The following is a 27,408-nucleotide window of genomic DNA, read 5'->3' on the forward strand; positions in this document are numbered from 1 at the left end:
TAAAAAGTTTGCACCAAAGTTAAGCTGTTTGGCACAACCAGCGCGCATGTGTGGCAAGAGCGCCCCAAATTCAAACGGGAAAATTTTTGCAGAACAGTTTGTAGACAGAGAAGGAACTTTTATTGAGAGGGTGGTGGGGGAGGTTAGGGGGGGGGGACTAGCTGTGAGAAAGTATGGTAGACAGGGGTCCCTTGTTGACTTCGGCTATTATCTTCTATCTGGCCATCGGGGCCGCAATCTTTCATGTCTTGGAAGAACCGAACTGGACAGAAGCTGTGGAGCAATACAAGATCACAAAGTTAGCCATCCTGAAGGCACATCCCTGCCTGACACAAGCTGCTCTGGAAAAGATCCTGGAGGTAAGGATATATTTATAGAGTCCTGCAGCGTATTGGTTAGTGCGCTCGCCTTGCAAGTGAGAGGACCTGGGTATGATTCCCAGGCAGGGCAAAAGATTGGGCAATAATAATAATAATAATAATCCTTGCATTTGATATAGCGCTTTTCACGTCAGGAGGACGTCCCAAAGTGCTTCACAGAATACACTGTAAAGTGAATTGACTCTATATTTGTGGGCAAACGCGGCAGCTAATTGCGCACAGCAATGTCCCACAAACAGTCGTAGATTGAAAATGACCAATTATTGTTTTTTGTTTTGGAGGATTATTATTAGGCTCTGTGTGGAATAAGGAAACTTGCCCAAGGTTTAGCCCCCTGCCGGGAATTGAACTCAGGACTCTCGCTTGCAAAGCGAGTGCTCTAACCACTGAGCCACAGGACTCCACAAGTTTCCTTACTCAACACGCCTCTGTTTACTTAGCAGTAAGTTGGAACCTGGTTGTTAGTCAATTGGCAGATCGCTTTTCTGGGGGTAATAATCCCTTAAAAAATAATAATTTGGTCACTGAAGTGCTTTGAGACTTCCTCCTAATGTGAAAGGTGAACTACCACATGCATGGCTGAATTGTTATTTGTTTATTGTATTTGATCTATCGCCTTATTACATTGACGTCTCAAAGTGCTTTATAGGTTTTCTGTAACTGTAGTGACTGCAAATTTGTAGGTGAATGTAACAGGTATTCTGTATACACTTTTATTTTTGTGGAGTCCTGTAGCATATAGGTTAGAGCACTCACCTTGCAGGCGAGAGGACCTGTGTCGATTTCTGGATAGGACAAAATATTAGGCAACTTTCCTTACTCCATACATCTCTGTTTATCTATTACTTGATAGATAGATAGATAGATAGATAGATAGATAGATAGATAGATAGATAGATAGATAGATAGATAGATAGATAGATAGATAGATAGATAGATAGATAGATAGATAGATAGATAGATAGATAGATAGATAGATAGATAGATAGATAGATAGATAGATAGATAGATAGATAGATAGATAGATAGATAGATAGATAGATAGATAGATAGATAGATAGATAGATAGATAGATAGATAGATAGATAGATAGATAGATAGATAGATAGATAGATAGATAGATAGATAGATAGATAGATAGATAGATAGATAGATAGATAGATAGATAGATAGATAGATAGATAGATAGATAGATAGATAGATAGATAGATAGATAGATAGATAGATAGATAGATAGATAGATAGGAACCAGATTGGTAGATCACTTTTCTTGGGGTAATAAAATGTTAAAAAATTGATCACTCAATCCACGTCTGTTTGTGGGACACTGCTGTGCACAATTGGCTGCTGCGTTTCGCCCACAAAATATACAGTCAATTCACTTTACAGTATATTCTGTGAAGCGCTTTGAAACGTCTTGAAGATGTGAAAGGCACTATATCAAATGCAAGGATTATTATTATATTGAATAGTGTTGTGCGGTCTTTAATGTCCACCTGAATGTTTGGGACCATGGTTTAATCTCTCATTCCATTAATAGCAACTTCAACAATGCAACGCTCCCCCAGCAGTGAATTGGGGGTCTTGAAACAAAAACAGAGAGAGCTAGGAAAACTCAGCTGATCAGGCAGCATCTATGGAGAACGGAAAATGAGTCAACATTTCGGGTCCACGACCCCTTTGTCAGACCCGAAACGTTGACTCACTTTCCTTTCTCCATAGATGCTGCCTGATCTGCTGAGTTTTCCCACATCTCTCTGTTTTTGTTTCAAGATTCCAGATTTGTTTCAGATTGCAGCATCTGCATTTTTTTGTGTTTTGATAGTGAATTGGGGGTGTCAGGCGAGATTCTAAGCTCAAAGTGCCAACATGGGGCTTGAACCCATAACCTTCTGACTGGGCAGCTAGAATGCTGTCAACTGATGGGTGAGTGAGCAAGTTAATGGGACAATGGGCAGAATGGCCTCCTGGGATGTTATTGTTGATTCTAAAGTGGAGTCTAGTCGTTTTGTGTTCATTGCATGGAAATGGTTATTAATAGAGGGGTTGGAGAGAAGGAAGAGATAATATATGACGGGGTTGCCATTTGGGTTCCTTCATTCCTTCAACTGTGGAGTCCTGTAGCTCAGTGGTTAGAGCACTCGCTTTGCAAGTGAGAGACCTGAGTTCAATTCCAGGCGGAGGGCGAAACCTTGGGCAAGTTTCCTTACTCCACACAGAGCCTAATAATAATCCTCCAAAACCAAAAACAATAATAAATTGGTCATTTTCAATCTACGACTGTTTGTGGGACATTGCTGTGCGCAATTGGCTGCCGCGTTCGCCCACAAATATACAGTCAATTCACTTTACAGTATGTTCTGTGAAGCGCTTTGGGACGTCCTCCCGACGTGAAAAGCGCTATATCAAATGCAAGGATTATTATTATTATTATAACCCCTGCTCAAGGAATCTTGATATCACTGTTTACATGAATATATTAAGATTGTGCATTAGTGCTTTGCAAATGAATACTGTATTTTGAAACTCAGTGCTGATGTCTTAAGTTTTGTTTTCATATTCCACCCACCAAAGCATAAGTGAAATGTTCTGAAGAGGATCTAAGCCCAGATCTGGGGATGAGTGGCCATTGATGGCTTTTTGCCAAACTCAGCAGAACACAGCGTTCCCATCCCCTCCCCCTCCTCTTCAGTGATCCAACTGGTTTAACTCAAAACAATTTGACTTGCAAAGTGTTCTGAACTGAGCCAACAGGCATGTAAGCTGATAGGAGTTTACACAACTGAATGTGCATGTTCACACTGATGCAGAGATGTCAGGGCAGGCACTTCAACAGAGGTGAAAATCAGTCGTGGCAGAGCGAGATTGTCTCAAAAACACTATGAGACTTGAAAACGGAAGGGAGTGTCTTCCTGTGTTTTAAGTGATCATGGTGGTTTGTGGGGATTTTCTGTGCCCTAGTTAGCTAATCTTCTTGTCTACAAATGTAGTCACTCCACTCAACAATCCAATTATCTGTGAAACATTTTGATGTTAGAAACTACAGCACATGTAAAGATGATTATTGTGATCATTTTTATTGCTGTTGTAGATACAAAGCAGTGAAAGTGAATTGACCGTGAGCTTTTCATGTCAATGCAGAAGCAGATTGCTCCTATCAAAATGAACAAGTTGCACTTTTAGTGCCTTTCACATAATGTTTTAAATGCTTCATTGGAGACAGAGTGGAAATCTGAACATGGTGGGAAGTTTTGCGAAGGAGGCAAATGCCTAAAGTGACACTTGAAGATTTTTTTAAGGAATAGGAATAAAAAAAATAGTAAGTTTACCGCATTTTTTTTAATAGATCAAAGAAGCAATTTGAAACATTAAATCTTTGAAATTTCTTGATTTTGTCCTACAAGAATACAATACAAATCACATCAGGGGGACGCCTCAAGGTGCTGGAAATCAGGAATTTGCACCCAAGCCGGGGGAAGGTGGAGGCTAGGGAGGGTAGGAGCGTGGCCAAAGGCTCGGTCGAAGAGGAGTACTTTTGAGATGCATCTTGAAGGAGGCAAGGGAGGGAGCGAGACAAAGAGAATGTGAGATGGAGTTCCATAGGGTGGGGGCAGACAGGCTGAAGACCTGACCGCAAATGGTGGAGTGGGCTGGGCAGGAGACGTGGAGCAGGCCGGAACCTGCTGAGCAGAAGGAGCGGACAGGTTGAAGGCATTAATATTCTCTGAAATGTGACAGAGACTTGAAAAATTCTTGATGTTATGGGAACGGCCAGTTTTCACGCCTGGCTAGGTGCTGTGCTGATGACCAGCATGACATTGAATCATAACCATCAGGCAAGCTGCCAGCATTCATCCCTGTTTATGCTAAATTGGCTTCTAATAATAATCATCCTTGTATTTTTATACGGAATGTCCTCCTGACATGAAAGGCGCTAAACAAATGTAATTTGTTTTTGTTATAATGCCCTGAGTGTAGTCACTGTGTACTTGTTGGCAAACACAGTGGCCAATGTGCACAAAGAAAGATCCTGCAAACAGATCACGTGAAGTGAATAGCCATTTTATCTAGAGGATTCTTCATTGGCATTTTATTCTAAGTAGAAGTCTGATGAAATGTTACCTCTGTCTTTTCTTAAGTAAGTTCTTTGTAGATTGAAAATCTTCAATTGAGTGGAGCCTATCAAGCCAGTTCCGACAGTTTATTGGAATAGATCATGGCAGAACTTTTAATCCCATTTCCCCCACCTTTTGCCTCTTATTCACCAAGCCTCCCTTTATCTCCATTTAAAAAATTCCCAATGGTAAGCCTTTTCGAACTGAGTTGAAGAAACATTTCTTCACTCAGAGGGTAATGAATTTGTGGAATTCTCTACCCCAGAAGGCTGTGGATGCTCAGTCCTTCAACATATTCAAGACAGAAGTTGATAGATTTCCAAAGGTAGAGGGAGTAAGGGATATGCGGATAGGGCGGGTAAATGGAATTAGGTTAGACGATCAGACATGATTATTAAATGGCGTGGCAGGCTCGAGGGGCCGAATAGCCTACGCCTGCTCCTACGTCTTATGGTCTTAATAACGTTTCTGGGCACCGTATCCTGCATTTTCTGACCCCTCTGTGAATAAATGTTTTCTTATCTCACTTCCAACCATCCTAGTTCTAATTTTACAATTGAAACCCGTGTAGTAAGATTCTGCAACCAAATACTTCAACTAGCAATATCATATTGCTTTGTAATTGTTTGTAACTCCAATGTAATTTCAGTTTCACATTATGCAGTAATGCAATACATTCTATATTCCCATGGCTGCCATACATGAAATGTAGTGTGTTGTTTGCGTATTGTGCCTACAAATATACAGTCACCTCACTTAGCAGCAATTATCTGTGAAGTGCTTTGAGACGTGCAGCAAGTACAAGGAAGATTACTGTTAGCAGCTAACTCAATACAAGATTGTGGTTCAAAACTCTCTTTTCCTGGTTGTTAATGACTCAATGCCACACTGACATTATACATTTATATATTTAGTATTGAATCTGTGTGCCAAACACTTCGAATGTATTTGAATGAAAGAAATCCTTTCTTGACTTTATTTTGCAATTTACTACTGAATTTACTCCCTCAATTCTACACTAATCCAGTAATGTTGGCTTTTGGGGGCCAAGTGTATCTTAAATTGACTGACTATCCACACATCACTCTATTCCAGTTCTTTTTTTAAGAGGTTGATGTTTATATTTTATTCTGAGAAAATTTGTGTTCTGATTCATTTTGCCACGAGCATTTATTGCATGCATCCTTTCTCTTGATCAAATATGTCAAATATGCTTTGTCATAGATACTGTTGTGAAGAGAATCTGATTACGTTTGTGCAGTAACACTGTGATGCAGCTGTGATGGAATGGATGAGGCAGAAAGTCATGCATTTGCTTTTTTACAGTGGAGATAAAATATATATTTTTTTACAAATGAAAACAATTAAGAGGCACATTAATCTAGATATAGAATATGATTTAAGAAGACCAGTAAGCCTGGCAGAATAAGAGGGCGTTTGACCGTACAGCTTGCTTATTCCACAGACCCTGGATACAGACAGGACTGTGGACAGCACCCCACCCTTGTAAGTGGGTCATGGAAATATAGAAGGGATTTCATTCAAAGGCCATAAATACAAGGGTTGAAGAGTATTCAGGGAAGAGAGAGTAAGAAAGTAAGAATGTTGAAGGCTATGGAGAAAAGATGGAGAAAGTTCTCTCAGTTCTTCCTAGATACTATCTGATTCTGAAAGGTAATGAGCCTGATTGATAATATTTAAATCTTATTTCCCTGCTTTTATTCATATTTCTTAATATTAAGAATCTACCTTTCTTTAAATATCCAAAATAATTCTGTTTCCGGGGCAGTACACTCCACATTTGCACAAGTCTCTGAAACAGGTTTTATTTTGATCTCAAAGGTTGTTATGTTGCTAGTGCTTCACTCCATATCTAGACTTGACCTGAGGAGTGCTTGATGTTGAAATGGGAACATGCCCCATCTCCAGCTGCAGCATTGAACAGGTTCATAATGGGTCAAACTTTTATTGTTACCCAGATTAGTTTCAGTTTCTGCTGAAGTAGACTTAATTGAGATTGACAAGCTCCCGATTTGGCACAAATAGCCTCTGTTTTCACACCCAGTTTCTTTCTTCCTTTGTACGATAATGCTCTCCGAAAGCTTTCAGATTGTTTATGAAGGGGTTCCAGTGGAGCAAGGTCTCAAGTAGGCTGAGATGACTGCTGACAGTAGTATTCCAGATCTAATCCCACCATTTAGGAGAAAGAGAATATTCAAAACAAATCCCAAAGAACCTTCTTGACCCGGAGAGTTATACTGTGTGCAGAATTCGAGAAGGCCTTAAGGTTGGTTTGGCTGCTGGCTCAATCACCAGTTCGGGTGCGAAACCGCACACACACACACACACACAAGAACACTAATCCAAACCTGTGGAGACTCCTGATTGGTTCATATAGTTTTTAAATCATTTCTTTCAGACACTGCATGGGAATTTATTTGGCCTTTGCCTATTACTGTTTAACCAATATTACAATATGCTTCAATGCTTAAAATAATCAATCAATTTGTCATGTGTTCAATTTTTTCCCTCTTCCTCAAGGCCAGGAGATGTTATTTATTAACTCCTGACCCTCCGGGTCAAGAAGGTTCTTTGGGATTTGTTTTGAATATTCTCTTTCTCCTAAATGGTGGGATTAGATCTGGAATCTGTTCTCTTCAATGGAGGCCAAAAGAATAATGGATCTTCCGCAGGGATTACAGGCTGGAATCCAATCCAGGGAATCATATGGTTTATATGGATGTATATATATGTATATATATTGAATAATGGATTCCTCCCTGGGTTAGGGAAAGTGAAATATGTCCCTTTCTCCTGATCACTATCCAATGTGCCGACATGTGCACATCTTGCAAATACAGGATCAGGCTCAGATGTGACTTCCCTTCATCACCCCCTGGCCCATATGGTGGACCAGTCTGCTGTTCCTCATTGTTGAGACACATGTGGATAATGTGATGAGCCCTTCCCCCACCACCACCACCCCGCAAGAGATCTTAGCAAAGGTCTTTGGGAGAGGAGGGGGAGAAAATCAGAGGTGAAAACAGCAGAAATGTACACGCATAATAAAATCCTTATAAGTAAGATCGTTATTTTCAAATGGAAATGAAAGAAAACCTCAGCATCTGGAGTAAATTTACTCTTAATGGCTGTGATATACGGGACTGTCTCCTCTCCATTCATTCATTTGAAGTATTTCCTTGTTTGAACAGTGAATACCAATGATGTCACGCGCTGGTGCTTTGAACCTTTCGCTGAGCTTGTCAGGCAGTTGTTTTTTGAACAACCAAGGCCTTAACCAAGGGTGGGACTTAGCCTCCGCTATGTGCGTGTCTTCAATGTTTCCGGCATTTTGGGGTTTGGAATATTTCCAAGCCAGCTGTTGTGATCGTCCTACACTTTTCATTCCATTCACAATTGTGTCAAATTTGCAAGATTAGTAAATGAGGATTTAGTAACGAGGGAGTTCCGGGTGGTTTGTGACTGGTATTCTGGAGGTCCACATGGATTCTGATCTTTGTTGTGTACTTCTATGAACTAAACATCCCAACAGAGGGCTTGCCTGTGGGATTTGCTATTTACAAATCCTACAAATTGGACTCGACTTTTGAACTGATGACTCAGTTGGTGAAATTGCTTTTCAACGTGTGACTGAACCATGTAGATAAAAGCTAGTCACTAGATTGTGATTTTGCCCACAAAATATTACAATCAATCCACTTTACAGTAGATGCCCTTTGAGACGTCTCAACGACGTGGTAAGGTGTTGTATCAAATGCAAGAATTATTATTATTTTATAATCATACCAGTTTATAAAGTGCAAGGGGGCGGAGGGCGGTCATTGACCATACAACTGACCTCAGTATCTTCCTGGGCTTGGAAGCAGAAAATCTAATCAGAGTTATGTTATTTAACCCTTTGTTGAATTGTGTGTGTGTGGGGAGGACGAGGAGCATATGTGGAACTAAGAGAATACCAGGCTCGGTTTGGCTCTCTCTTCTCCACAACTCCCACTCCATTCTTGACTCCCTTGCCCCCATCACCTCCTGAACTGCTTGGAGGTGGCTGGTGCCCCTGGTACACCAGCCATCTCCAATCCCTCAAGTCACAAGTGAATGCCGCTGAATGCACCAGGATCTAATCAAACCTACTAGTCCAGATCCGGGCTCGACCATACCAACGCCTGACGCTCCACCATCGCCTCCACCAAATCATCCTTCTACTCCAAGATAATCTTGGACACAAGACAACCCGAGCCTCCTCTTCTCCACCACTAACCTCCTCTGTCCACCTTCCTATGCCTCGCCCATCCTCTATTCCAATTCCAACTGTGAGGAGATGTTGGGCTTCCTCGAGTCTAAAATCAAGGGGATTCACTCGGCTACCTCTCCCCCGTCTACTGCTAGCCCCTCCCCACCTCCCACTCACACCCCGGCCCCACCTATCCCTCCATACACACTTTCAACCATGAATCCTTTCCCTCTATCATCTCAAAAGCGAAGCCCACCACCTGCCCCCTCGACCGAATCCCCACCCCTCTCCTCACCTCCCAGCTCCACCTCCTGGCCCCTCTTTTAACCAACATTATTAACTTCTCCGTATCCACTGGCACTGTTCCCACCCCCTTAAAAAACAGCTGTCATCAACCCCATCCTTAAGAAAACCTTCCCTGGACCCATCACTACTCTTCAGCTGTTGCCCCATCTCCAACCTCCCTTTCCTCTCTAAGGCCCTGGAAGAAGTCTCCGCGTACCAGCTTTGCTCTTTCCTCTCCCACCATTCCCTCTATGAACCCCTCCAATCGGGTTTCCATGCTGCCCACAACATAGAAACAGTCCTGGTCCAAGTCACTAGTGACATTCTGTCCATCTGTGACCAGGGCTCTCTCTTTCTCATTGTCCTCCTCGACCTTTCTGCTGCCTTCGACACTGATGATTATTCTATCCTCCTCCACTGCCTCTCCTCTCAGCTCAACCTTCACGGACCTGCCCTCGCCTGGTTTAAATCCTACCTCTCCCACCGTCTCCACTTTGTCTCCACTAACGGCTTCTTCTCCAGCTCCTGCACCGTCACATCCCTCAGGGCTTTGTCCTTGGTCCCCTCCTTTTCAACATTTAAATGCTCCCCCTTGGTGACATCATCTGTAGACATGAGGTCAACTTCCATCTTATGCAGATGACACCCAGCTCTACTCTCGACTCCAGTACCACTGTTGTCCTCACAGACTGCCTGTCAGATATCAAGTCCTCGATGAGAGCTAACTTTCTCCAGTTGAATGTCAACAAGACAGAGGCCCTCCTGCTTTGTTCCTGTTAGTGCCTAGTGCCTTGGGCTCTGACAGCATCCCCCTTCAAGGATGCACTCTGCACCTCACGGAGTCTCAGCGTCCTGTTCGACTCTCAACTGTCCTTCATCCCCCACATCTGTGTCATGACCTGTTCTGCATTTCCCCACCTCCACAACATTGCCCGGCTCTGCCACTGTCTCTCACCGCAGGTCGCCGAGACCTCATCCATACATTCATTACATCCAGGTCCGACTACACAAATTCACTACTTGTCTGCCTCCCCAACTCCTCCCTCCACAGACTGCAAATCATCCAGAATTCTGCAGCCCATGGCCTCTTTCGCACCAGGCTCCGTGACCACATCATCTCCATCCTCGCTCGACTCCACTGGCTCCCATCACTGAAAGGATACAGTTCAAGATCTTGGTCCTCACCTTCAAAGCTCTCCACAGCCTTGTTCCTCCCTATCTCCATGACTTCCTAAACCCTTACCAACCTATCCATGCTCTCTGCTCAGCGGGTTCCAGACTGTTTTACGTCCCACGCCTTGCCCGTGGGCTGGCTTTCAGCTTCTTTGCCCCCACCTTCTGGAACTCCATCCCACAGTCCCTCCACCTCACCCCCTCCTTTACCTCCTTGAAGACCTATTTCAAGACCCTGCTCTTCGACTGTGCCTTTGGTCACCCTCCTACCCTGACCCTCCCCAACCTCCACCCCTCCTGATCTCAACCACCAGCTCACGTGCGGATCCCTGACTGTTCAGCGCTTTGGGACATTGTCCTGAGGTGAAAAGCACTGTGTAAATGAAGTTAGTTGTTGCTGGGGCAACTGGCAACTCTAACAAGGCTCACGTATAAAAACGTTTTGTCTTACACGGTCAAAGATGTGTCTTCAGCTCCAATTCTTCTTGATAGATGAGACAGTCAATTCAAACGATGATTAAACAAAATTCAATACTATGCTTGATAGCTATGATTGTATCACGCATGAGGGATGGGGGTAGGGTTGAGTACATGACTAAACTTCCAAGTCTCATTGATAAGCCACATGGAACGTTCAGTCATCAAGTGGGACCTTGAATCTACAAGGAATCTGTTTCCTTGCAGCTAGTTGAAGGCCATAGATACACGGCTTGCACTCCTCTTCTCCACCCATGCTCTGGAAGATATTTATTTGCTGCTGTACTCATTAACTTCAGGTGGGTAAATATAAATGGATGTCTGCTCCCAAACCCACTGTTCAACCCCGCTGTGATATCCAGGACATCTTTCCCTCTGGTAGATTTTGATGATGAATTTGCAAGTGACCCAAAAAATTTCACACATCATAGAATTTTACAGCACAAAATGAAGCCATTGAGCTCATCATGCCCGTGCCAACTCTCGGAAAAAGCCAACTGGTTATTCCTGTCTCCCTGCCCTTTCCCCTTTTATTATTGTTTCCCTTGCAAGTATTTATTGAATTATCCTTTTAAAAGCTATTATAGATTCTCCTTCAGACTGTTTCCATGTGCTTAACACTGCAGTGTTAAAAAAAATCTTGAGCTCCTTTGTTGTTTTAATGATGATCCTTTGCAACTCGTGAACTAGGCTGATTTGCTGTTGCAAAGTTTTAGCTTTTAACCCACTGAAAGTTGGCTACATTCTCCCCCCTAACCCCTCCTCCTCTCCCCCCTCCCCCTCCACCCCCCTACTTTACCCACCTCCCTCCCTCCTCCTGCTCCCCCCTCTGTCCTCCCTCTCTCCCCGTCCTCCTACCCCTCTCCCCGCCCTCCTCCTCCTCCTCCTCCCCTGCCACCGCTCCCTCCTCCCATCCTCTCCACCCACCCACCCCTCTTCCCCACCTCCCCTTCCCAACTCTCTCCCCGCTCTGCTCCCCCTCTCACCGCCCTCCTGCCCCTCTCCACGCTCTCCTCCTCCTTCTCCTCCCCACCCTCCTCCCATCCTCCTCTTCCCCTCCTCCCATCCTCCCCTCCTCCTCATTCTCCTCCTCTTCCTCCTCTTCCCCCCGTCTTCCTCTTGCCCTCCTCATCCACCTCTTTCACCCCCTCCTCATCCACCTCTTTCCCCCACTCCTCCACTTCTTTCCCCCCTCCTCCTCCACCTACCCCCTCCACCTCTTCCTCCCCCTCCTCCTTCTCCTCCTCTCCCCCCCAACTCCTCTCGCCCTTCTCCTTCCCTCCCCCTCATCCTCCTCTCCCCCCCACCTTTTTTGCCTCCTCCTCCTCTTCCGCCCCCACCTCTTTTGCTCCCCTCCTCCTCATCTTCCCCCCTCCTCCTCCTCTTCCCCCCTCCCCTTTCCCCCCCTCCTCCTCCTCCTCTCCCACCCAACTCTCCCTCCTCCTTCCCTCCCTCCTTCTCTTCCACCCCACCTCTTTCGCCCCCCTCCTCCTCTTCCCCCTCCTCCTCCTCTTTCACCCCTCCTCCTCCTCTTCTCCCCCTTCCTCCTCCTCTTCCCCCTCCTCCCATCCTCCTTCTCCTGTTCCCCTTCCTCCCATCCTCCTCCTCTTCCCCCCTCCTCTTCCCCCCTCCTCATCACCCCTCCTCGTCTTCGTCCCCCCTCACCAGTCTCTCCCCGCCCTCCTGCCCTCTCCCCGCCCTCCTGCCCCTCTTCCCCTCCTCCGCAATCCCCTCCCAGGCTCCTCTACTCCTCTCCTCCACAACCCCCCTCCTCTCCTCCCCCTCCGCTCCTCCCCCTCCTCTCTTCCCCCTCCTCCCCTCCTCTACTCCCCTCCTCATCCTCTTCCCCCTCCTCCCATCCTCCTCTTCCCCCTCCTCCCATCCTCCTCATCCCCTCCCTCCTCCCATCCTCCTCATCCCTCCCTCCTCCTCTTCCCCTCCCTCCTCCTCTTCCCTCCCTCCTCCCCCCACCTCCTTCTCTTCCCCCCTCCTCCTCTCACCACCCTCCTTCTTCTCCTCCTCTTCCCCCTCCTCCTGATCCTCTTCTCCCCCTCATCTTCTTCCCCCCTCCTTGCCCACCTCCTTCCCCTCTCCCTCTCTCTCTCTCCCTCCCCTCCTCCACCAACCCCCTCCTCCACCTCTTCCACAACCCCCTCCTTCACCTCTTCCCCCATCTCCTTCACCTCTTTACCCCCTCCTTCTCTCCCCCACTTCCTTCCCTCTAACTCCCCCTCCTCTTCCCCCCACTTGCTGTGGAAGTTCATCTGGTGTTTAGTAGTCTGAGTGGATGGATCTCTGTTACTGACACTGAAACGAGCGCTTGGATTGCTGGTGGCTTTTTTGGAGGTTGTAGGTGTTGGAATACAATGTGCACGAGTCATCTCTTTATAAATTGTATTGTTATACCTACACCAGAATTCCATTCAATTTTCTCCCCAAAACCATTTGGATTTCTTTGCACAAGCCAATGAACAGCTAAATTGTAACAGTTGGGCCCAAATACCTGCAAAATCCCCTGCAAATCATCTAACTCATAACATCGCAATGAAGGATGTGTGCACACTGCTCCGTTTGAAATAAGCCTTCTCTACATGGTTGGGGGGGGGGCAGTGGATTTAGCAAGTGAAATTTCTTAAGCAAGCGGAACAACAGAGTGGGGTGGGGGAGAGGGAGAGAGGAGGAGGTGGGAGAGGGAGGCAGGGGCTGCGGGTGAGAGAGGCGAGGCGGGGGGCAGAGATGCGAGGGGGAGAGTGGAGGCGGGGGAAGAGAGAAAGGAGGGGGAAAGAGAGAGAGAAACTTAAGTGTGCTGCACCCCATAAGTTTTCCAAGAAAGTAACATGGCTCCTTCTCCTGGATCACATGTACACCTTGGCAGAACTACTGCTTTCACTGTTGGTGCTTTCGGCTCTATGGTGTGGAGGTGCGGGCGGGGTGGGGGAGCAATTTGGTCTCGCCCTCCCACCCACATGCTGTGCTAAATATTGCATGGATGCAATGTTAACCCAAGGAGTTGTAATCAATTTCTGCTAGGGATTAAAGGAATGTTATGAAGTTTGTTTTAATATAATCCATTTTGTGGTGAGGATGCTGTGGTATGTTGGCTGTCAGCAGTCAGGGACTTTCCTTGGCACCTAATAAATGGTAGGGTGTGTGCGGGTCCCACCAGATGAACACTCAAATGGTATAATTGGAATGTGACAGCAGGGTTTGCAGCAGGAAAATTTGCAATGTCAGCATCTTTGACTTTGTTTTTGAATTCAAACGCTGTGGGGGAAGAGCTGCATTGGTGGAGGTGCAGTCCTTCAGATAAGATGTTAAACTCAGATCCCATCTGCCCATTCAGGTGAATGTTAGAGATTCCACAACATTGTTCAAAAAGAGAAGGAAGTTTCTGCTAGTGTCCTGGCTGATGGTCATTCAACTTGTGGCTATTTGTGGGACATTGCTGCTAGGTTTCCGTTTTTTTTTTAAAAAGTCACGATACACTTGCCAGTAAATACTTGTGAAGTGCTTCTGAAATGTTTCAATGTTAAATGTGCTATAAATTTTTCATTCTTTGAAAATTCTGCAGGTAAACATTGCAGTGGGGAGCCCTCAAATGAGAAGACCTGTATTATACAATGTAATTGGATGCTTGAATAGAGTATAAACTCTGGCCCAAATCTAGGGCCTAATTCTGCATATCAAGCATTTTCTAGCCCCATAAGCCTAGGAGTTGTCAATTGTTCAAATTGCAAAAGATCCTTGCTATCTCATCGACGCTTGCACCATCTCTGCTATTCTACCTTGGTCTCTGCGTCTGAGGCCACAGCAGCACACATTTGACAAAAATGAATTTAAAATTTTAGGATTTGAAGTTTGTAAATCAATTCCCTATTGACTCTGTGGGGTGTGCATTTCCTCATTGCCCTTTTTTGATTCCTGTAGGAAGTGTACATTGCCCTTTTATAGTGTGTGCTTTTAGCAACATTTTTCAAGATGAACATCATCTGTCTTGTAGCTTCCTCTGCAATGTTGATCCTTGTGATCAGTTCTTGTTCCTGTCGTTCCCCCCCACCACAACCCCTCTCTACACACACACACACCACCACCAACCACTACATTGTGCCCTTGTCTCCAATGCACTGGGCACTGTATAGCTAAATGCATGCGTCAAGAAGGGATGTATTAAGTCCTTATTTATAAAAAAAACAAAAGGAATTAACAGTTTACTATTGGAGGAGCCTTTCATTCTCCCCATTTAATGCCAAGAAATGTAAAAAAAAAGCTCATGTCAGAGAGCTTGGGGAGGGGGAGGGGGAGAAGGGGCGGGACATGGGGGGGGATCATGGGGGAGAGATATTGGGGTGGGGGGAGAAAGCGTAAGTGGGGTCTCCCTGGGATGGAGCTGGCTGTGAGGAGAGATATCAGACAAACCAAGCAGGTCCACAGTTAACCCAAGGTGGAGATGGTATATCTGGAGGTGCAGACATATCATTGATCTTCCGCACCGAAACCCAGATGCTCATCATGAGTCCAATGTATCCTATTGCAGATGATGGGGTCAAAATTGGGGTATTCCTAAATGTATCCTATTCCTTTTTTTAAGCAATGAGGTTAAGTTATGCTATGAGTGACGTTACTTATGAATTGCGACGGTGTCCAAACCTGTTTGCAAAATGCTGGTCTTACTGGCCTGGAGTCCAGTTGATCAGGGATAATTTTTGAACAGTTGCAGCAAAAATAACCTTTTTTGAGCCTCCTCAGGGGATATTGTTCAAACATAGTGCGAGTTGTCTGGGAACAAACCGAGATGATTTATATATCCCCATCACTATAAACCTCCAATCCCATTCCCTATCATTGTTTTAACAAATAAACTCCGTTCAGTAGAATTTCAAGATGACAATGCCCAGTGATTTTGTTTATCATCCTGTTTTGAGCAATCGTATTCAGAAGTTGGGGTGGGGAGAGAATAATAATTTTCCCACTCAATCCACGACTGTGGGACACTGCTGTGGGCAATTGGCTGCCACATTTCGCCCACAAAAATACACAGTCAAATCAATTTACAGTGTTTACTATGAAGTGCTTTGAGACGTCTCGAAGACGTGATAATTGCAATATCAAATGCAAGGATTATTATTATTAATTCAACCGCATGTTTAATCACTTTTCAGTCACACTCATTAAGGTACCAAAATAAAAATAAAACAAGGATATAAAAGTTTGTAATCTTTTGCTTCTCAGGATGTTGAAAAGGCTGCCGGCCAAGGCGTCACTATCACGGGCAACAAGACTTTCAATAACTGGAACTGGCCCAATGCTGTTATTTTTGCTGCAACTGTGATCACCACAATTGGTAAGGCCACCCCAAGTGCAGATTTCCAGACTGCAAGGGAACAACAACAACAAGATTCCATTTATAGAGCGCCTTTCACGTCGGGAGGACGTCCCAAGGCGCTGTACAGTTGGGTCAGGACCCGAGCAGGGGGGAAATGGTCAGGGTGAGGGGAGGGAAGGGAGGGAGCAAGGAGGGGGTAGAGAGTCGAGAGGGGAGCTGAAGGCACGGTCAAAGAGAAAGGTCTTGAGACCGGCCTTGAAGGAGGAAAGGGAGGAGGCGGCGAAGGCACTGGGGGATAGAGTTCCAGAGCCTAAGGCTGAGAGGCTGAAGGCCCGGCCACCGATGGTAGGGCGGTTGGGACGGGGGATGTGGAGCAGACCGGAGTCAGAGGAACGGAGGGTACGGGCAGGTAGGTAGGGGGATAGTAGGTCGGAGAGGTAGGAGGGAGCGAGGCCGTGAATGGCCTTGTAGGTGAGGATGAGGATCTTGAATTCGATCCTCTGGGGGATGGGGAGCCAGTGGAGGCAAGCGAGGGTGGGAGTGATGTGTTCCCGAAGCCTGGTGCGGGACAGTACACGAGCTGCAGAGTTCTGAATGACCTGCAGCTTGTGGAGGGAGGTGGCGGGAAGGCCGGCAAGGAGAGAGTTCCCATAGTCCAGCCTTGAGGTGATAAAGGCGTGGACCAGGGTTTCAGCAGCGTGAGGGGTGAGGTAGTGCCGTAGTCTGGCGATATTCCGGAGGTGATGGAAGGCGGTGCCAGTTGTGGCGCGGATATGAGGGAGAAAGGACAGCTCAGGGTCGAACAGAACACCGAGGTTCCTGACTGCTTTGAGAGGTGGAGAGTGCAGCCTTGGATGCTGATGGTGTCAGCGCCTGAGGTGCGGAGGCGCTGACGTGAGCCAATCAGGAGGGCCTCAGTTTTACACACGTTGAGCTGAAGAAAGTTGTCTCTCGTCCAGGACTCGATGTCGGACAGGCAGCTGTCAGGACATCGGTGGTCGTGGAGTTGAGGGTAGAGGAGGAAAGGTAGAGTTGGGTGTCATTCGCATACATGTGCAAGTTAACCCCATGTCTGTGGACGATGTCACCAAGGGGGAGCATATAGAGGGTGAAGAGGAGGGGACCGAGGACAGAGCCCTGAGGGACACCGCACGAGACAGTGAGAACACAGTGTGAAAACAGAACAAGATAAAATAGAGCAAGGCCAACCAGCATCTGAATGAAAAAGATAGGTCTTACATAAGGACCTAAAATATATGAGAGTCTGGAATAAAAATATAGAGGCCACCACCAAGAAATATAGGAACAGCAGTTGGACATTTAATCCTTGAGCCCACCCGAACAGGCAGATGTTACCTTGGCTTAATATCTCACCACTTCCAACAATGCAGCACCATCCCACCACTGCACTAGAATGTCAGCCTAAACTATCTGAGTCCAAAATCCCAATGTAGGACTTGAAACCATAACAACAACAACAACAAAATTACACTTTGGGAGGACAATCAGTGTTTCGGACATGAGCTGGGCGTCAGGATCAGGGTGGGTGGAAGGCATGGTCGAAGAGGAAGGTCTTGACAACCTTCTGACTGAAAGTGCTTCCAAATGAGCCAGACTAACATCTAACTTGATGCTAAAAGAAACATTGTTCTATACCCATCACTATAAACCTCCAATCCTATTCCCTATTCTCCAATTCCATAACCCTATTCTTATACAGGTCCTTATTGAAGGAGTGAGGCATCTAACTGAAACACCACTACCTCAGTGAATAAAAATCTCTTTTATTCTCCAAGTCTCTCGTGAGGCTTTTTTAGATGAAACTATATTTTCTGCTTGGGTGTTTAGTTGATATTTTTCTGGTTGTGTGCTTTTTGTGTGTGTGTGTGTGTGAGCCTTTCTTTTCATTGTCTGCGATTCATTGTAGGATATGGAAACATCGCTCCCAAAACCTCACCGGGCCGTCTCTTCTGCATTTTCTATGGGCTGTTTGGCGTGCCACTGTGTCTTTCCTGGATAACTGCATTAGGAAAATTCTTTGGGGGTCGTGCCAAGAAGCTGGGCAAAGCGTTAACCCGAAAAGGCGTGAGTCCGGTAAGAAACTGACTCTTGATGTTTGAAGTTTTAAGAAAGTTCGGGTCAGATCTGTGGGTGAAAACTTGCTTCCTGCCTAAAAATAAAAGTTTGTGTTTAGTTTATTTAGTTTCTCACTTCTCATGCTAACACTTTTCACATTGAATTAACAGCGGAAGGCACAGATTACCTGCACTGCCATTTTCATCCTTTGGGGCGTTCTGCTTCATCTGCTGATGCCACCGCTTGTCTTTATGGTGACTGAAGGCTGGTCGTATATCGAAGGCTTGTATTTCTCATTCATCACCATCTCCACCATTGGATTCGGAGACTTTGTAGCTGGTAAGCAATCTCTTCCCTCTCCAGCTCTATGCGAATCTGCTGACTGTTTTCTTTTTGTGATTTTGGGTTCGAAGCTGTACAAGAGTACAGGAGTTGCTTGTATCCACACTTGCTATGAATATCTTTTTCATATCTGTATTCTAATATTGACGATTTGTTTAGAAGAAGAAAATGGCTGTTGAAAACAATTGTGGAGAATAAGCTATTAATTCATTAGGAACTCCACACAAAAACAAACTATTAGTTCAGGCTGCGAACAAATACCCAGCAACCAAACAAGAGAGAGAGTGTGTGTGTGGGGTGGTGGGGTGGGGAGGAAGGCAGACACTGACATGTGTCTTCCTTCTTACCTACCTTTTCACAAACCCCTCTTTCCCTCCAAATCACCTGCACTTTACAGTAAATCCTGTGAATCACTTTGAGATGTCTTCCTGACGTGAAAACGTCCTTTACCAAATGCCAGGTCTATTAAATCGAATCCTGGTAATATTCCTGATTTCATCAAAACCAAGCTTTATAAAAGAATGTGTGAGTTTCCCACATCGTTCAGGTTGTTCTTTTAAATTATTTTTCGGATCAGGAACTTGGAGAGAAATGTAAATCTTGGGTTAAAATTTACTTTTTCTTTCTCCCCTCCCACATGCATATTCTGAGTATTTTAAGTATTTTAGTATTAATGTTCTTTACCACCAGAGAATTTCTTTAAAAGTGAAGTGTGTACTTTTTATCCAACACTGACGCTTGCTAGAACACAGCACAGTCATATTCAAAACTTTCTGTACTGATTTATGCCCATTTATGCACTTTGGCACCATGATCTGATTTCCTCATGTTAGCTACTGGCACCTTGCCCTGATTTCCTCACATTAGCTACAAGTTGCAGCAAGATGGGGGCGATCTGACCTCCATTCCTGTGACTTCAACTTCCCTTTGTGCTAACAATCTTCTCTTGCAATCCTCACCTCATATCCATTTTTTTTCTTCTGGTTGGGTTTGAACTCATCAAGCTCCCTGGACTCTCCCTCAAATTCTCTGACCCCATGCGCAACTTAGGAGTCAGGTTTGATCCTCAGCGTTCCTTTCTACTCCACATCCGTTCCCTGACCAGGACCACTTTTTTCCTCCACCACATTGCCTTCCTCCACCACGTTGTCTGCCCCCGTCTGTACCTGCAGCTGAAACCCTTGTCCACACCTTTGTCACTTCCCGGCTGCACTATTCCAATGTCCTTCTCCTGGTCTCCCCAGCTCCATACTCACCTGCACAAAAATCTATCCCCATCACGAAAATCCATCCCCCATCACACCAGTCCTTGCCAGCTTCCACTGGCTCCCAATCACCGAACTTCAAAATCCTTTCACTCGTTTTCAAATCATTTAATTCCCTCGCACTTCCCTACCCCACACTTCCTTACCACCCACTCCACCATCCGCTGCCTCTGCTCGGCTGGATCAGGCCTCTTATTTGTCCCTCATGCCCTCCGTTCCACTGGTAGGTGGCTGTGCCTTCAGCCACTATGCCCTAAAACTCTGAAACTCTCTCCTTAAATTCCTCAGCTTTGCCCCTTGCCTCCCCACCTTCAAATCCTGCCTAAAGACCTTCCTTTTTAATCGTGCTTACGGTGACCGCCCAACTCCCTCTGGCCCATTGTCAGACTCCGCCACTGTGAAGCGTTCCGGGATGCTGCCCCGTGTGAAGGGCGCTATATAAATGCAAGTTGTTGTTTGTTGTTGAAAGAATTTGGCCACCTTCTTGGGTTTCATTTTAGAGGGGAGGGAACCTCAAGAGGCTGATATGCAGCTTCCCTGACACATAGGGAATGTCATGGGATCTCTGTAACCACCTTCATTATCATTTGATTTATTTGCTGGCATCATTGGAGGCAACAAGTGCCACTTGTTGCTCCAGGTTGGGGATGGAGGTTGGGGATGGAGGTTTAATTTGCGGGAAGTTGTGAAACGGTTTGCATTATTACATTCTGCACGTGCCCAGATGTGTCATGCCAACCCGCTGGAACTCTGCTCAGAAACTAATCTCATTCCTGACTCCTGTGAATTTACTAGCCAATAGGTACTCTTAGGCCTTGGCAGCAGATCAACGCCTGCTGGCAGTTCCAGCGAATTGGTGTGAGATGCATTCAGAACTCTGCAGGACTTGTGAAAGCTTTTACAAAATTTACAAAATTAGACACCTGCGTACACTCCCATTGAAAGCTACAACAACAACAACAAGATTCCATTTATTGAGCGCCTTTCACGTCGGGAGGACGTCCCAAGGCGCTGTACAGTTAGGTCAGGACCTGAGCAGGGGGAAAATGGTCAGGGTGAGGGAAGGGAGGGAGCGAGGAGGGGGTAGAGAGTTGAGAGGGGAGCTGAAGGCACAGTCAAAGAGAAAGGTCTTGAGACCGGCCTTGAAGGAGGAAAGGGAGGAGGCGGCGAAGGCACTGGGGGATAGAGTTCCAGAGCCTCTGGGCTGAGAGGCTGAAGGCCCGGCCACCGATGGTAGGGCGGTTGGGGCGGGGGATGTGGAGCAGACCGGAACCAGAGGAACGGAGGGTACGGGCGGGTAGGTAGGGGGATAGTAGGTTGGAGAGGTAGGAGGGAGCGAGGCCGTGAATGGCCTTGTAGGTGAGGATGAGGATCTTGAAATCGATCCTCTGGGGGATGGGGAGCCAGTGGAGGCGAGCGAGGGTGGGAGTGATGTGGTCCCGAAGCCTGGTGCGGGACAGTACACGAGCTGATAATGAAAGCTACATGAGCTGATAATGAAAGATAATCCCTTCATAAACAATAAAAAGAATAATAACTTGATCACTCAATCCACAACTATATCATCTCGTCCACGACACACTCCACGACTCAATCATGTCGAAGATGTAAATGCATATCAAATGCAAGGATTATTATTAATATTATTATAAAACTAGGGGAGGAGAAAAACAGATCTGTGTGAGTGCACTTTATTGACAAAAGATAAGGAACATTTAATATTTGAATATTTAATATTACTATTTTTCTTTCAATCTTGTACTCAAAACTCAAAATAGCTTCTTTTAAATGCGTCAAAACTGATTAATATTTTAAACAATTGAAGCAATGTAATTGCAGTTTCGACCTCATTCATGCATAAATTCCTGATGTACTTGCACTTTTAGAGTGAATTACTGTTTTCTTAGTAAGATTCAGCAGCTAACCCGTTGCATGAACAAGTGCTGTTGATAACACCTGTTATTGAGCTCGTTCTCTAGGTATATCTTGTACTTTCTGGAGCAATGGCTATAAAGGGAAAATCCTGTCCCAAGTTGAATTCTCAACAACTATAAACTTTTCCACTAAAGCAATACCACAGGTGGCAAATATTATCTATCTCTTTTTTTCCTTCGCCCCCCCCCCCCCACCTCCCCCACTCTCTCTTATTGGCTGTGGATTTGCTTGCGCCTAACTGATAGTTTGTTTGCATGTGAGGTACTGCACATGTGAGGGGGAGTTGTTTGCAGTTCCCCCTCCTCTGCCCACTGTTGGCTGATGTCATTAACCAGTCCCTCTCCTGGATCAGTCCCTGCCCCCCTCAAAACTGCTGTCATCACTCCCCTCCTCAAAAAACCTTCCCTAGATCCCTCAAACCCAGCCACTACTGCCCTATTTCAAACCTGCCCTTCCTCGCAAAAGTCCTAGAACGCGTTGTTGCCCATCAGCTTCGCGCACACCTCTCCTCCCACTCCCTCTTCGAACCCCTCCAGTCCGGTTTCCACCCTGCCACAGTACAGAGACTGCGCTTGTGAAAGTCTCAAACGACATCCTCTCTATCTGTGACCAGAGCTCCCTCTGCCTCCTTGTCCTCGTGCACCTCTCTGCCCCTTTCGACACAGTCAATCACGCCATCCTCCTCCACCGCCTTTCCTCCATCATCCACCTCAGTGGGACTGCACTCGCCTGGTTCGAGTTATACCTCACGAACCGTCAGCAGTACATCTGCACAAACGGCTTTTCCTCCCATTCTCACCTGGTTACCTGTGGGGTACCCCATCCTTTCTGATCGACATGCTGTCTCTTGGGGATGTCATCCGCAGACATGGAGTACACTTCCACATGTATGCAGATGACACCCAATTCTATTTTTCCACCTCACATTGTGACCCCCAGTCCCCTGATGTTCTGTCAGCCTGCCTGTCTGACATCAGGAGCTGGATGAGAGCGAATTTCCTTCAGCTGAATATGACAAGCCATACTCTATGGCTCTCGTCAACGTCTAAAATCACATGGTTCTCACCTCCTCCACCTACCCGACCTCCCCCTAAAACTCTCCGAACCCGTACGCAACCTACGCGTCAGGTTCAACCCCTAATTATCCTTCCTCCACCACATCCGGTCCCTCACCAGCACTGCTTTCATCCACCTCCAACGCATCACCCGTCTCTGCCATACCTCAATCCAAAAGCCACTGAAACCCTGGTCCATGCCTTTGTCACCTCTCGGCTGGACTATTCAAATGCTGTCCTCGCCGGTCTCCCCTCCACTACCATTTACAAAATCTAAGTCATCCAAAACTCTGCCGCCCGCATTCTCACCCGCACTAAACTCCGCTCCCTGATAACCCCAGTCTTGCCAGACTGCACTGGCTGCCTGTCCCAGAGAGGATCAACTTCCAAGATCCTCATCCTTGTCTTCAAATGCAACACCCTACCTTTCTGACCTCCTCTCTCCTCACAACAGTGCCCGTTGCCTTCGCTCCACCGGGTCTGGCCTCCTCCTCGTACCCCGAGTCCTTCGCTCCACCATTGGCAGCCGTGCCTTCAGCCACTACGCCCCAAAGCTCTGGAACTCCCTTCCTCACTCCTTTCACCTCACCCCCTCTCTTCCTAGTTTCAGGTCTCAGCTGAAGACCTTTCAACCGCGCCTTTGGTCAACTTACTCCCCCTCCCCTTGGCTTGGCCCGTGATCTATTACTGTGAAGCGCTCTGAGACGCCGTCTGGCGTGGAGTGCGCTATATAAATCCAAGTTGTTGTTGTTGTTCTGACTAATGCAAGTAAATTCCCGGGCAGAGCGAAATGTTGGACAAGTTTCCTTATTCCACATGCTTACTACGCAGTAAGTGGGAACCTGGTTGTTAGTCGATTGGCGGTTGTTAGTCGATTGGCGCCAATCCGGGGGTAATAATTCCTTCAAAAAATAATAGTAATTAATTGGTCACTTCAATCCACGACTGTTTGTGGGATATTGCTCTGCGCAATTGGTTGCTGTGTTTTGCCAACAAAATATGCTGTCATACAGTGTATTCTATAAGATGCTTTGAGAAGTCTCTAAGATGTGGTAAAGCACAATATCAAATGCAAGGATTATTATTATTATTATTATCTTAACTTACTAGTAAGTGAGTCATTCACTGTTTGGTGAGAGCTCAGGCCCATTAGAGGCTGCAGTCACGAGTGATGGTGTGAGGGGTGAAAGTATCTTAGATTCAAACATTGAGGAACTGATGTCAGTCTGGTTCAATTAGTAGCCTTTGAGCCAAAAGGCCCCACATTGGGGCTTTGAACTCATATAGTGTAGGCTAATGTTTCAGTGCAGTGGCTGGGATAGCGCTGCATTGATGGAGGTACTGTCCATTAAAGGTCTGACTGGGTGTCCAGGTGGATTTAAAGAGCCCAGACACCATTCAAAAAGCTTGTGGTCCATGTCATCTGCTTTTTTTCTATGTAACTCTGCATTCTCTACTCAGGTTCACAAACCTTTAATTCTGTCCTTCATTCACAGGTATTGACCCAAATGCAAACTACCACGTCCTCTACAGATATTTTGTGGAGCTGTGGATCTACCTGGGCTTGGCGTGGCTGTCCCTCTTCATCAACTGGAAGGTCAGCATGTTTGTACAGGTTCACAAGGCCATCAAGAAGCGGAGGAAGCGGAGGAGGGGATCCTTCGAACTGGAACCGAACCAGGAAAAACCTCTTGGTTCCAAAATGCCCCGTGACTCCAAAGAGGTCAACATCTTCCAATTTCTGACCAAGAAACAAGAAGGCTACAATGACCTCATCCAGCAGATTGGCTCCCAGGCCCTGAAGGCTCACGGCAGTAAAACCCTGGGAGTTGATGCACTGGCTGAGCAAATGGTCAGAGAAGAAACACCTGTGCCCAATGAGTGTAGAAAAATAGGACTGAAGAGATTTTGCTATGAGACGACCAACCTGTCAGCTGTCCATGACCATGACACCAGAATGCCACTAAATAGTAAAAAAGATCTGGGTAACCTTGCTGATGGGGCAGTGAGAGAGAATCAGCTGGACAGAGCTGGGGGAGAGGACAATTCAATCTGGGAAGGGCACAGGCACCCGCTGCTGTTTTTCGAGAACATCAATATCACCTTCACAGATGAGCTGAATCTCAGCGACAAAGAGAAGGTGGAGCTGTCCCGCGATGAAAACGTGACAGATGACGGAGACAGTGACATCCTGCCACCCACGCCAAACTCCAATGATTCTGACTACAACATCCGCAGGTTCAGCAGGTCATCGCTTGAATACGAACAGCTGATGAACAGATACAACAAGGTGCACAACACTGAGGCGGTGACATAACTGGGCTGCCCTTTGCAAAGGCATTCGAGAAGACGCCTTTTCCTTTTATGAGAGGCTAATTACTAAAGAAAATGCTGACTAGTCTCAAAAGGACTGTACAATTCGAAATACCTCCAAGCCATGAGTATAATTGTTTATTGGATTCCTTTTTGGCGAAAGAGCTGCTTCGCAAAGCTGGGAGAGGAGCAGAGTCTCCTACCAATGATTGACTGGCATTGTAAACTATGACCTACATCAATGAGGAACTTTTTTTAAAAAGTAAAAAATGGTTCCTTTTTGTGTTTTTTTATGTCTGGTGATGAATGTTGTTAAACGCTCTTCTGAGCCAGGAACAGTAGAAGAAGCAATGATGGGTTCTATTGAGACAGCTGCTTGGCTCCAGGCCACTTTGTCACCAAAGTTCTGCTCGGACCTGGATTGAACAATGTGCGAAGACAGCACAGAAATTTCGCTGTGTTTTTGGAGGAAGAGATGGAGAAACTCATAATGTGATGATCTCATGGACATTCACTTTATAAGTGACTTTTGTATGCGTTTGTTTCATTTCTTTACGGTCAAACCTTTTCAACAAAGCTGAAGTTAGAAGTTTGCCCAGCTGTGGCATTGCCCTCAGTCACTTGCAGTAAAGGCCTAAAGAGAATTTGCAGAAGAATACAGAAAAGCTGTAAATGATGTATTGTTTTAAACAAATAGGGCAGTTGACTAATGCACTTAAAAATCAGATGACTGCCATATTTCACATAAATAATGTTTTTGAAAAGTTTTTTTTTGTTGCTGGTGGTGATTGCAGAAGTTATTGCCCAATTATTTTTTTTAATATATAAGAGTGGTTTTCTAGTTGGATTATGATAGGATTATTTTTTTCCCGTATTCTGTGGTTGCACTGTGATCATTGTTCTTATTGGTCTGTACTCATTCAAGCACAGGGTTGGCTGGCAGTAACACCCTGTGCAGGAAAGAAGAGATGTGAGGGTTTAGCCACGTGCCAGTGCCTGTTGCCCATTGCTGAGCTCCCAAGTATTTCCAAGTCACAATTATTTCCAATTATACTGATTATACTGGATGTTCATGGGGGAGCGAGCTTTCTAGCTATAATTTTTGGAAACTCAGAGCAGGAATTCACACTGGTGACCTTTACCATTTTTAACACAAAGATACGAAGTGACCTGAGGAAAAGGATATTGCAGAACTGAGAGGGTAACGTTTTCACTGACTTGAAATAAGACACTTTCACCAGCATAAAAGTGTATCTCTGGCTACTGTGTAAAACTGTGGCACAAGAATTTTCCTTCAAGAAAATTCGGCAATCGTGAAAGCATATACCATGGCATCACGTTTGCATTCAGTTGAGTTAAGGTATGGGAATATTTAAGCAATTGTGTTTTTAAATTGTTTCTTTTTCATTGAAGTTTAATTTGTAGGAGATTTTAGATAATTCACGGAGTTAGTGAAGAATTTTTTTTTAGTCTTTAATTGTTTTTCACTGACTCAAGTTTTTCTAGGCATTCAAATCAATGTGACACACTCCCATTTTTTTTTGTTGACTTCATTCAAGGACAAGTCACTTGAAAATGTTTCCAAACCCCACTATATTACAACAGTTAGAGAATGTGTTTATCCTGGGCGGAGGGGGATACACTTATTCGCAGGAAAGATCATTTATTTAAGGGTCGCAGAAAGTTAAATGTTTTGCCTTTTACCAAAACCTTTGCATCCAGAAGAATCTCTGTTGACACATCGCGCCTCAGATGATGCATCGCTGACCTAACTCTCGTCTCAATTCCCTGCTCTTTTTTCGTGTACTCCTTTGTGTTCTTCAAATGTTTATTCATTTGGAATGCTTTAATATTTGAAGTGAAGACATTCCCAGAAATGTAGGCCCAGGAAAGCCGTGCATTTGTTAAAGAGCAGCCTAAGTATAACTATGTACAACACAGTACCGTATCTGGCAAGGAATCCCAAAACACCAGGGGAGGAGTAAACCAAGAACACAGAGACTCAGTGACTTGCCTTAAACTCACTACTAGACACTCACTGCTATTCCTTATCTACATAGGGGTAAAATGTGCAAGATTAATTCAATGTAGTTACTGGTAACTGTTAAATGGTATGAAATATGAGATTCTAAGTGAATGGCACTAGTATTTTATACACTATGTACTCAAAGGGGATGAAAAAGTGTCCTCTTGAACGAAAGGTTGGACTGATAGAATGCTGAACTCCTAAGGTTAAAGGGTTGATGGACGTTCTTTTCTGTCACTCCATGTAATAAGTAATTCAGTGTGATATGCTTTGTATTTATTGCTGGAATATCTTGTGATGAATATCTATCCTTGTGGTTCTCTGAATTGTGGCCTTAATTTATTAGAATGTTCATTCAGAATGTAAATACATTTTTTTACGTAATGCCAAA

General features: G+C 45.4%; 1 protein-coding gene across 1 annotated transcript; it reads left to right on the plus strand.

Annotated features, from left to right (window-relative positions):
- The first annotated feature begins 139 nt into the window (after window positions 1-139).
- Window positions 140-27,408, plus strand: kcnk5a (potassium channel, subfamily K, member 5a). Its single transcript, XM_007910410.2, has 5 exons — window positions 140-359; window positions 15,912-16,023; window positions 17,933-18,099; window positions 18,252-18,420; window positions 24,175-27,408. Exons 1-5 carry the CDS (start codon window positions 174-176, stop codon window positions 24,993-24,995), a joined length of 1,455 nt encoding a protein of 484 aa, XP_007908601.2. The 5' UTR covers window positions 140-173; the 3' UTR covers window positions 24,996-27,408.

This window comes from Callorhinchus milii, unplaced genomic scaffold (assembly GCF_018977255.1).
Source record: "Callorhinchus milii isolate IMCB2004 unplaced genomic scaffold, IMCB_Cmil_1.0 Scaffold3, whole genome shotgun sequence".
NCBI classification, from domain to species: Eukaryota; Metazoa; Chordata; class Chondrichthyes; order Chimaeriformes; family Callorhinchidae; genus Callorhinchus; species Callorhinchus milii.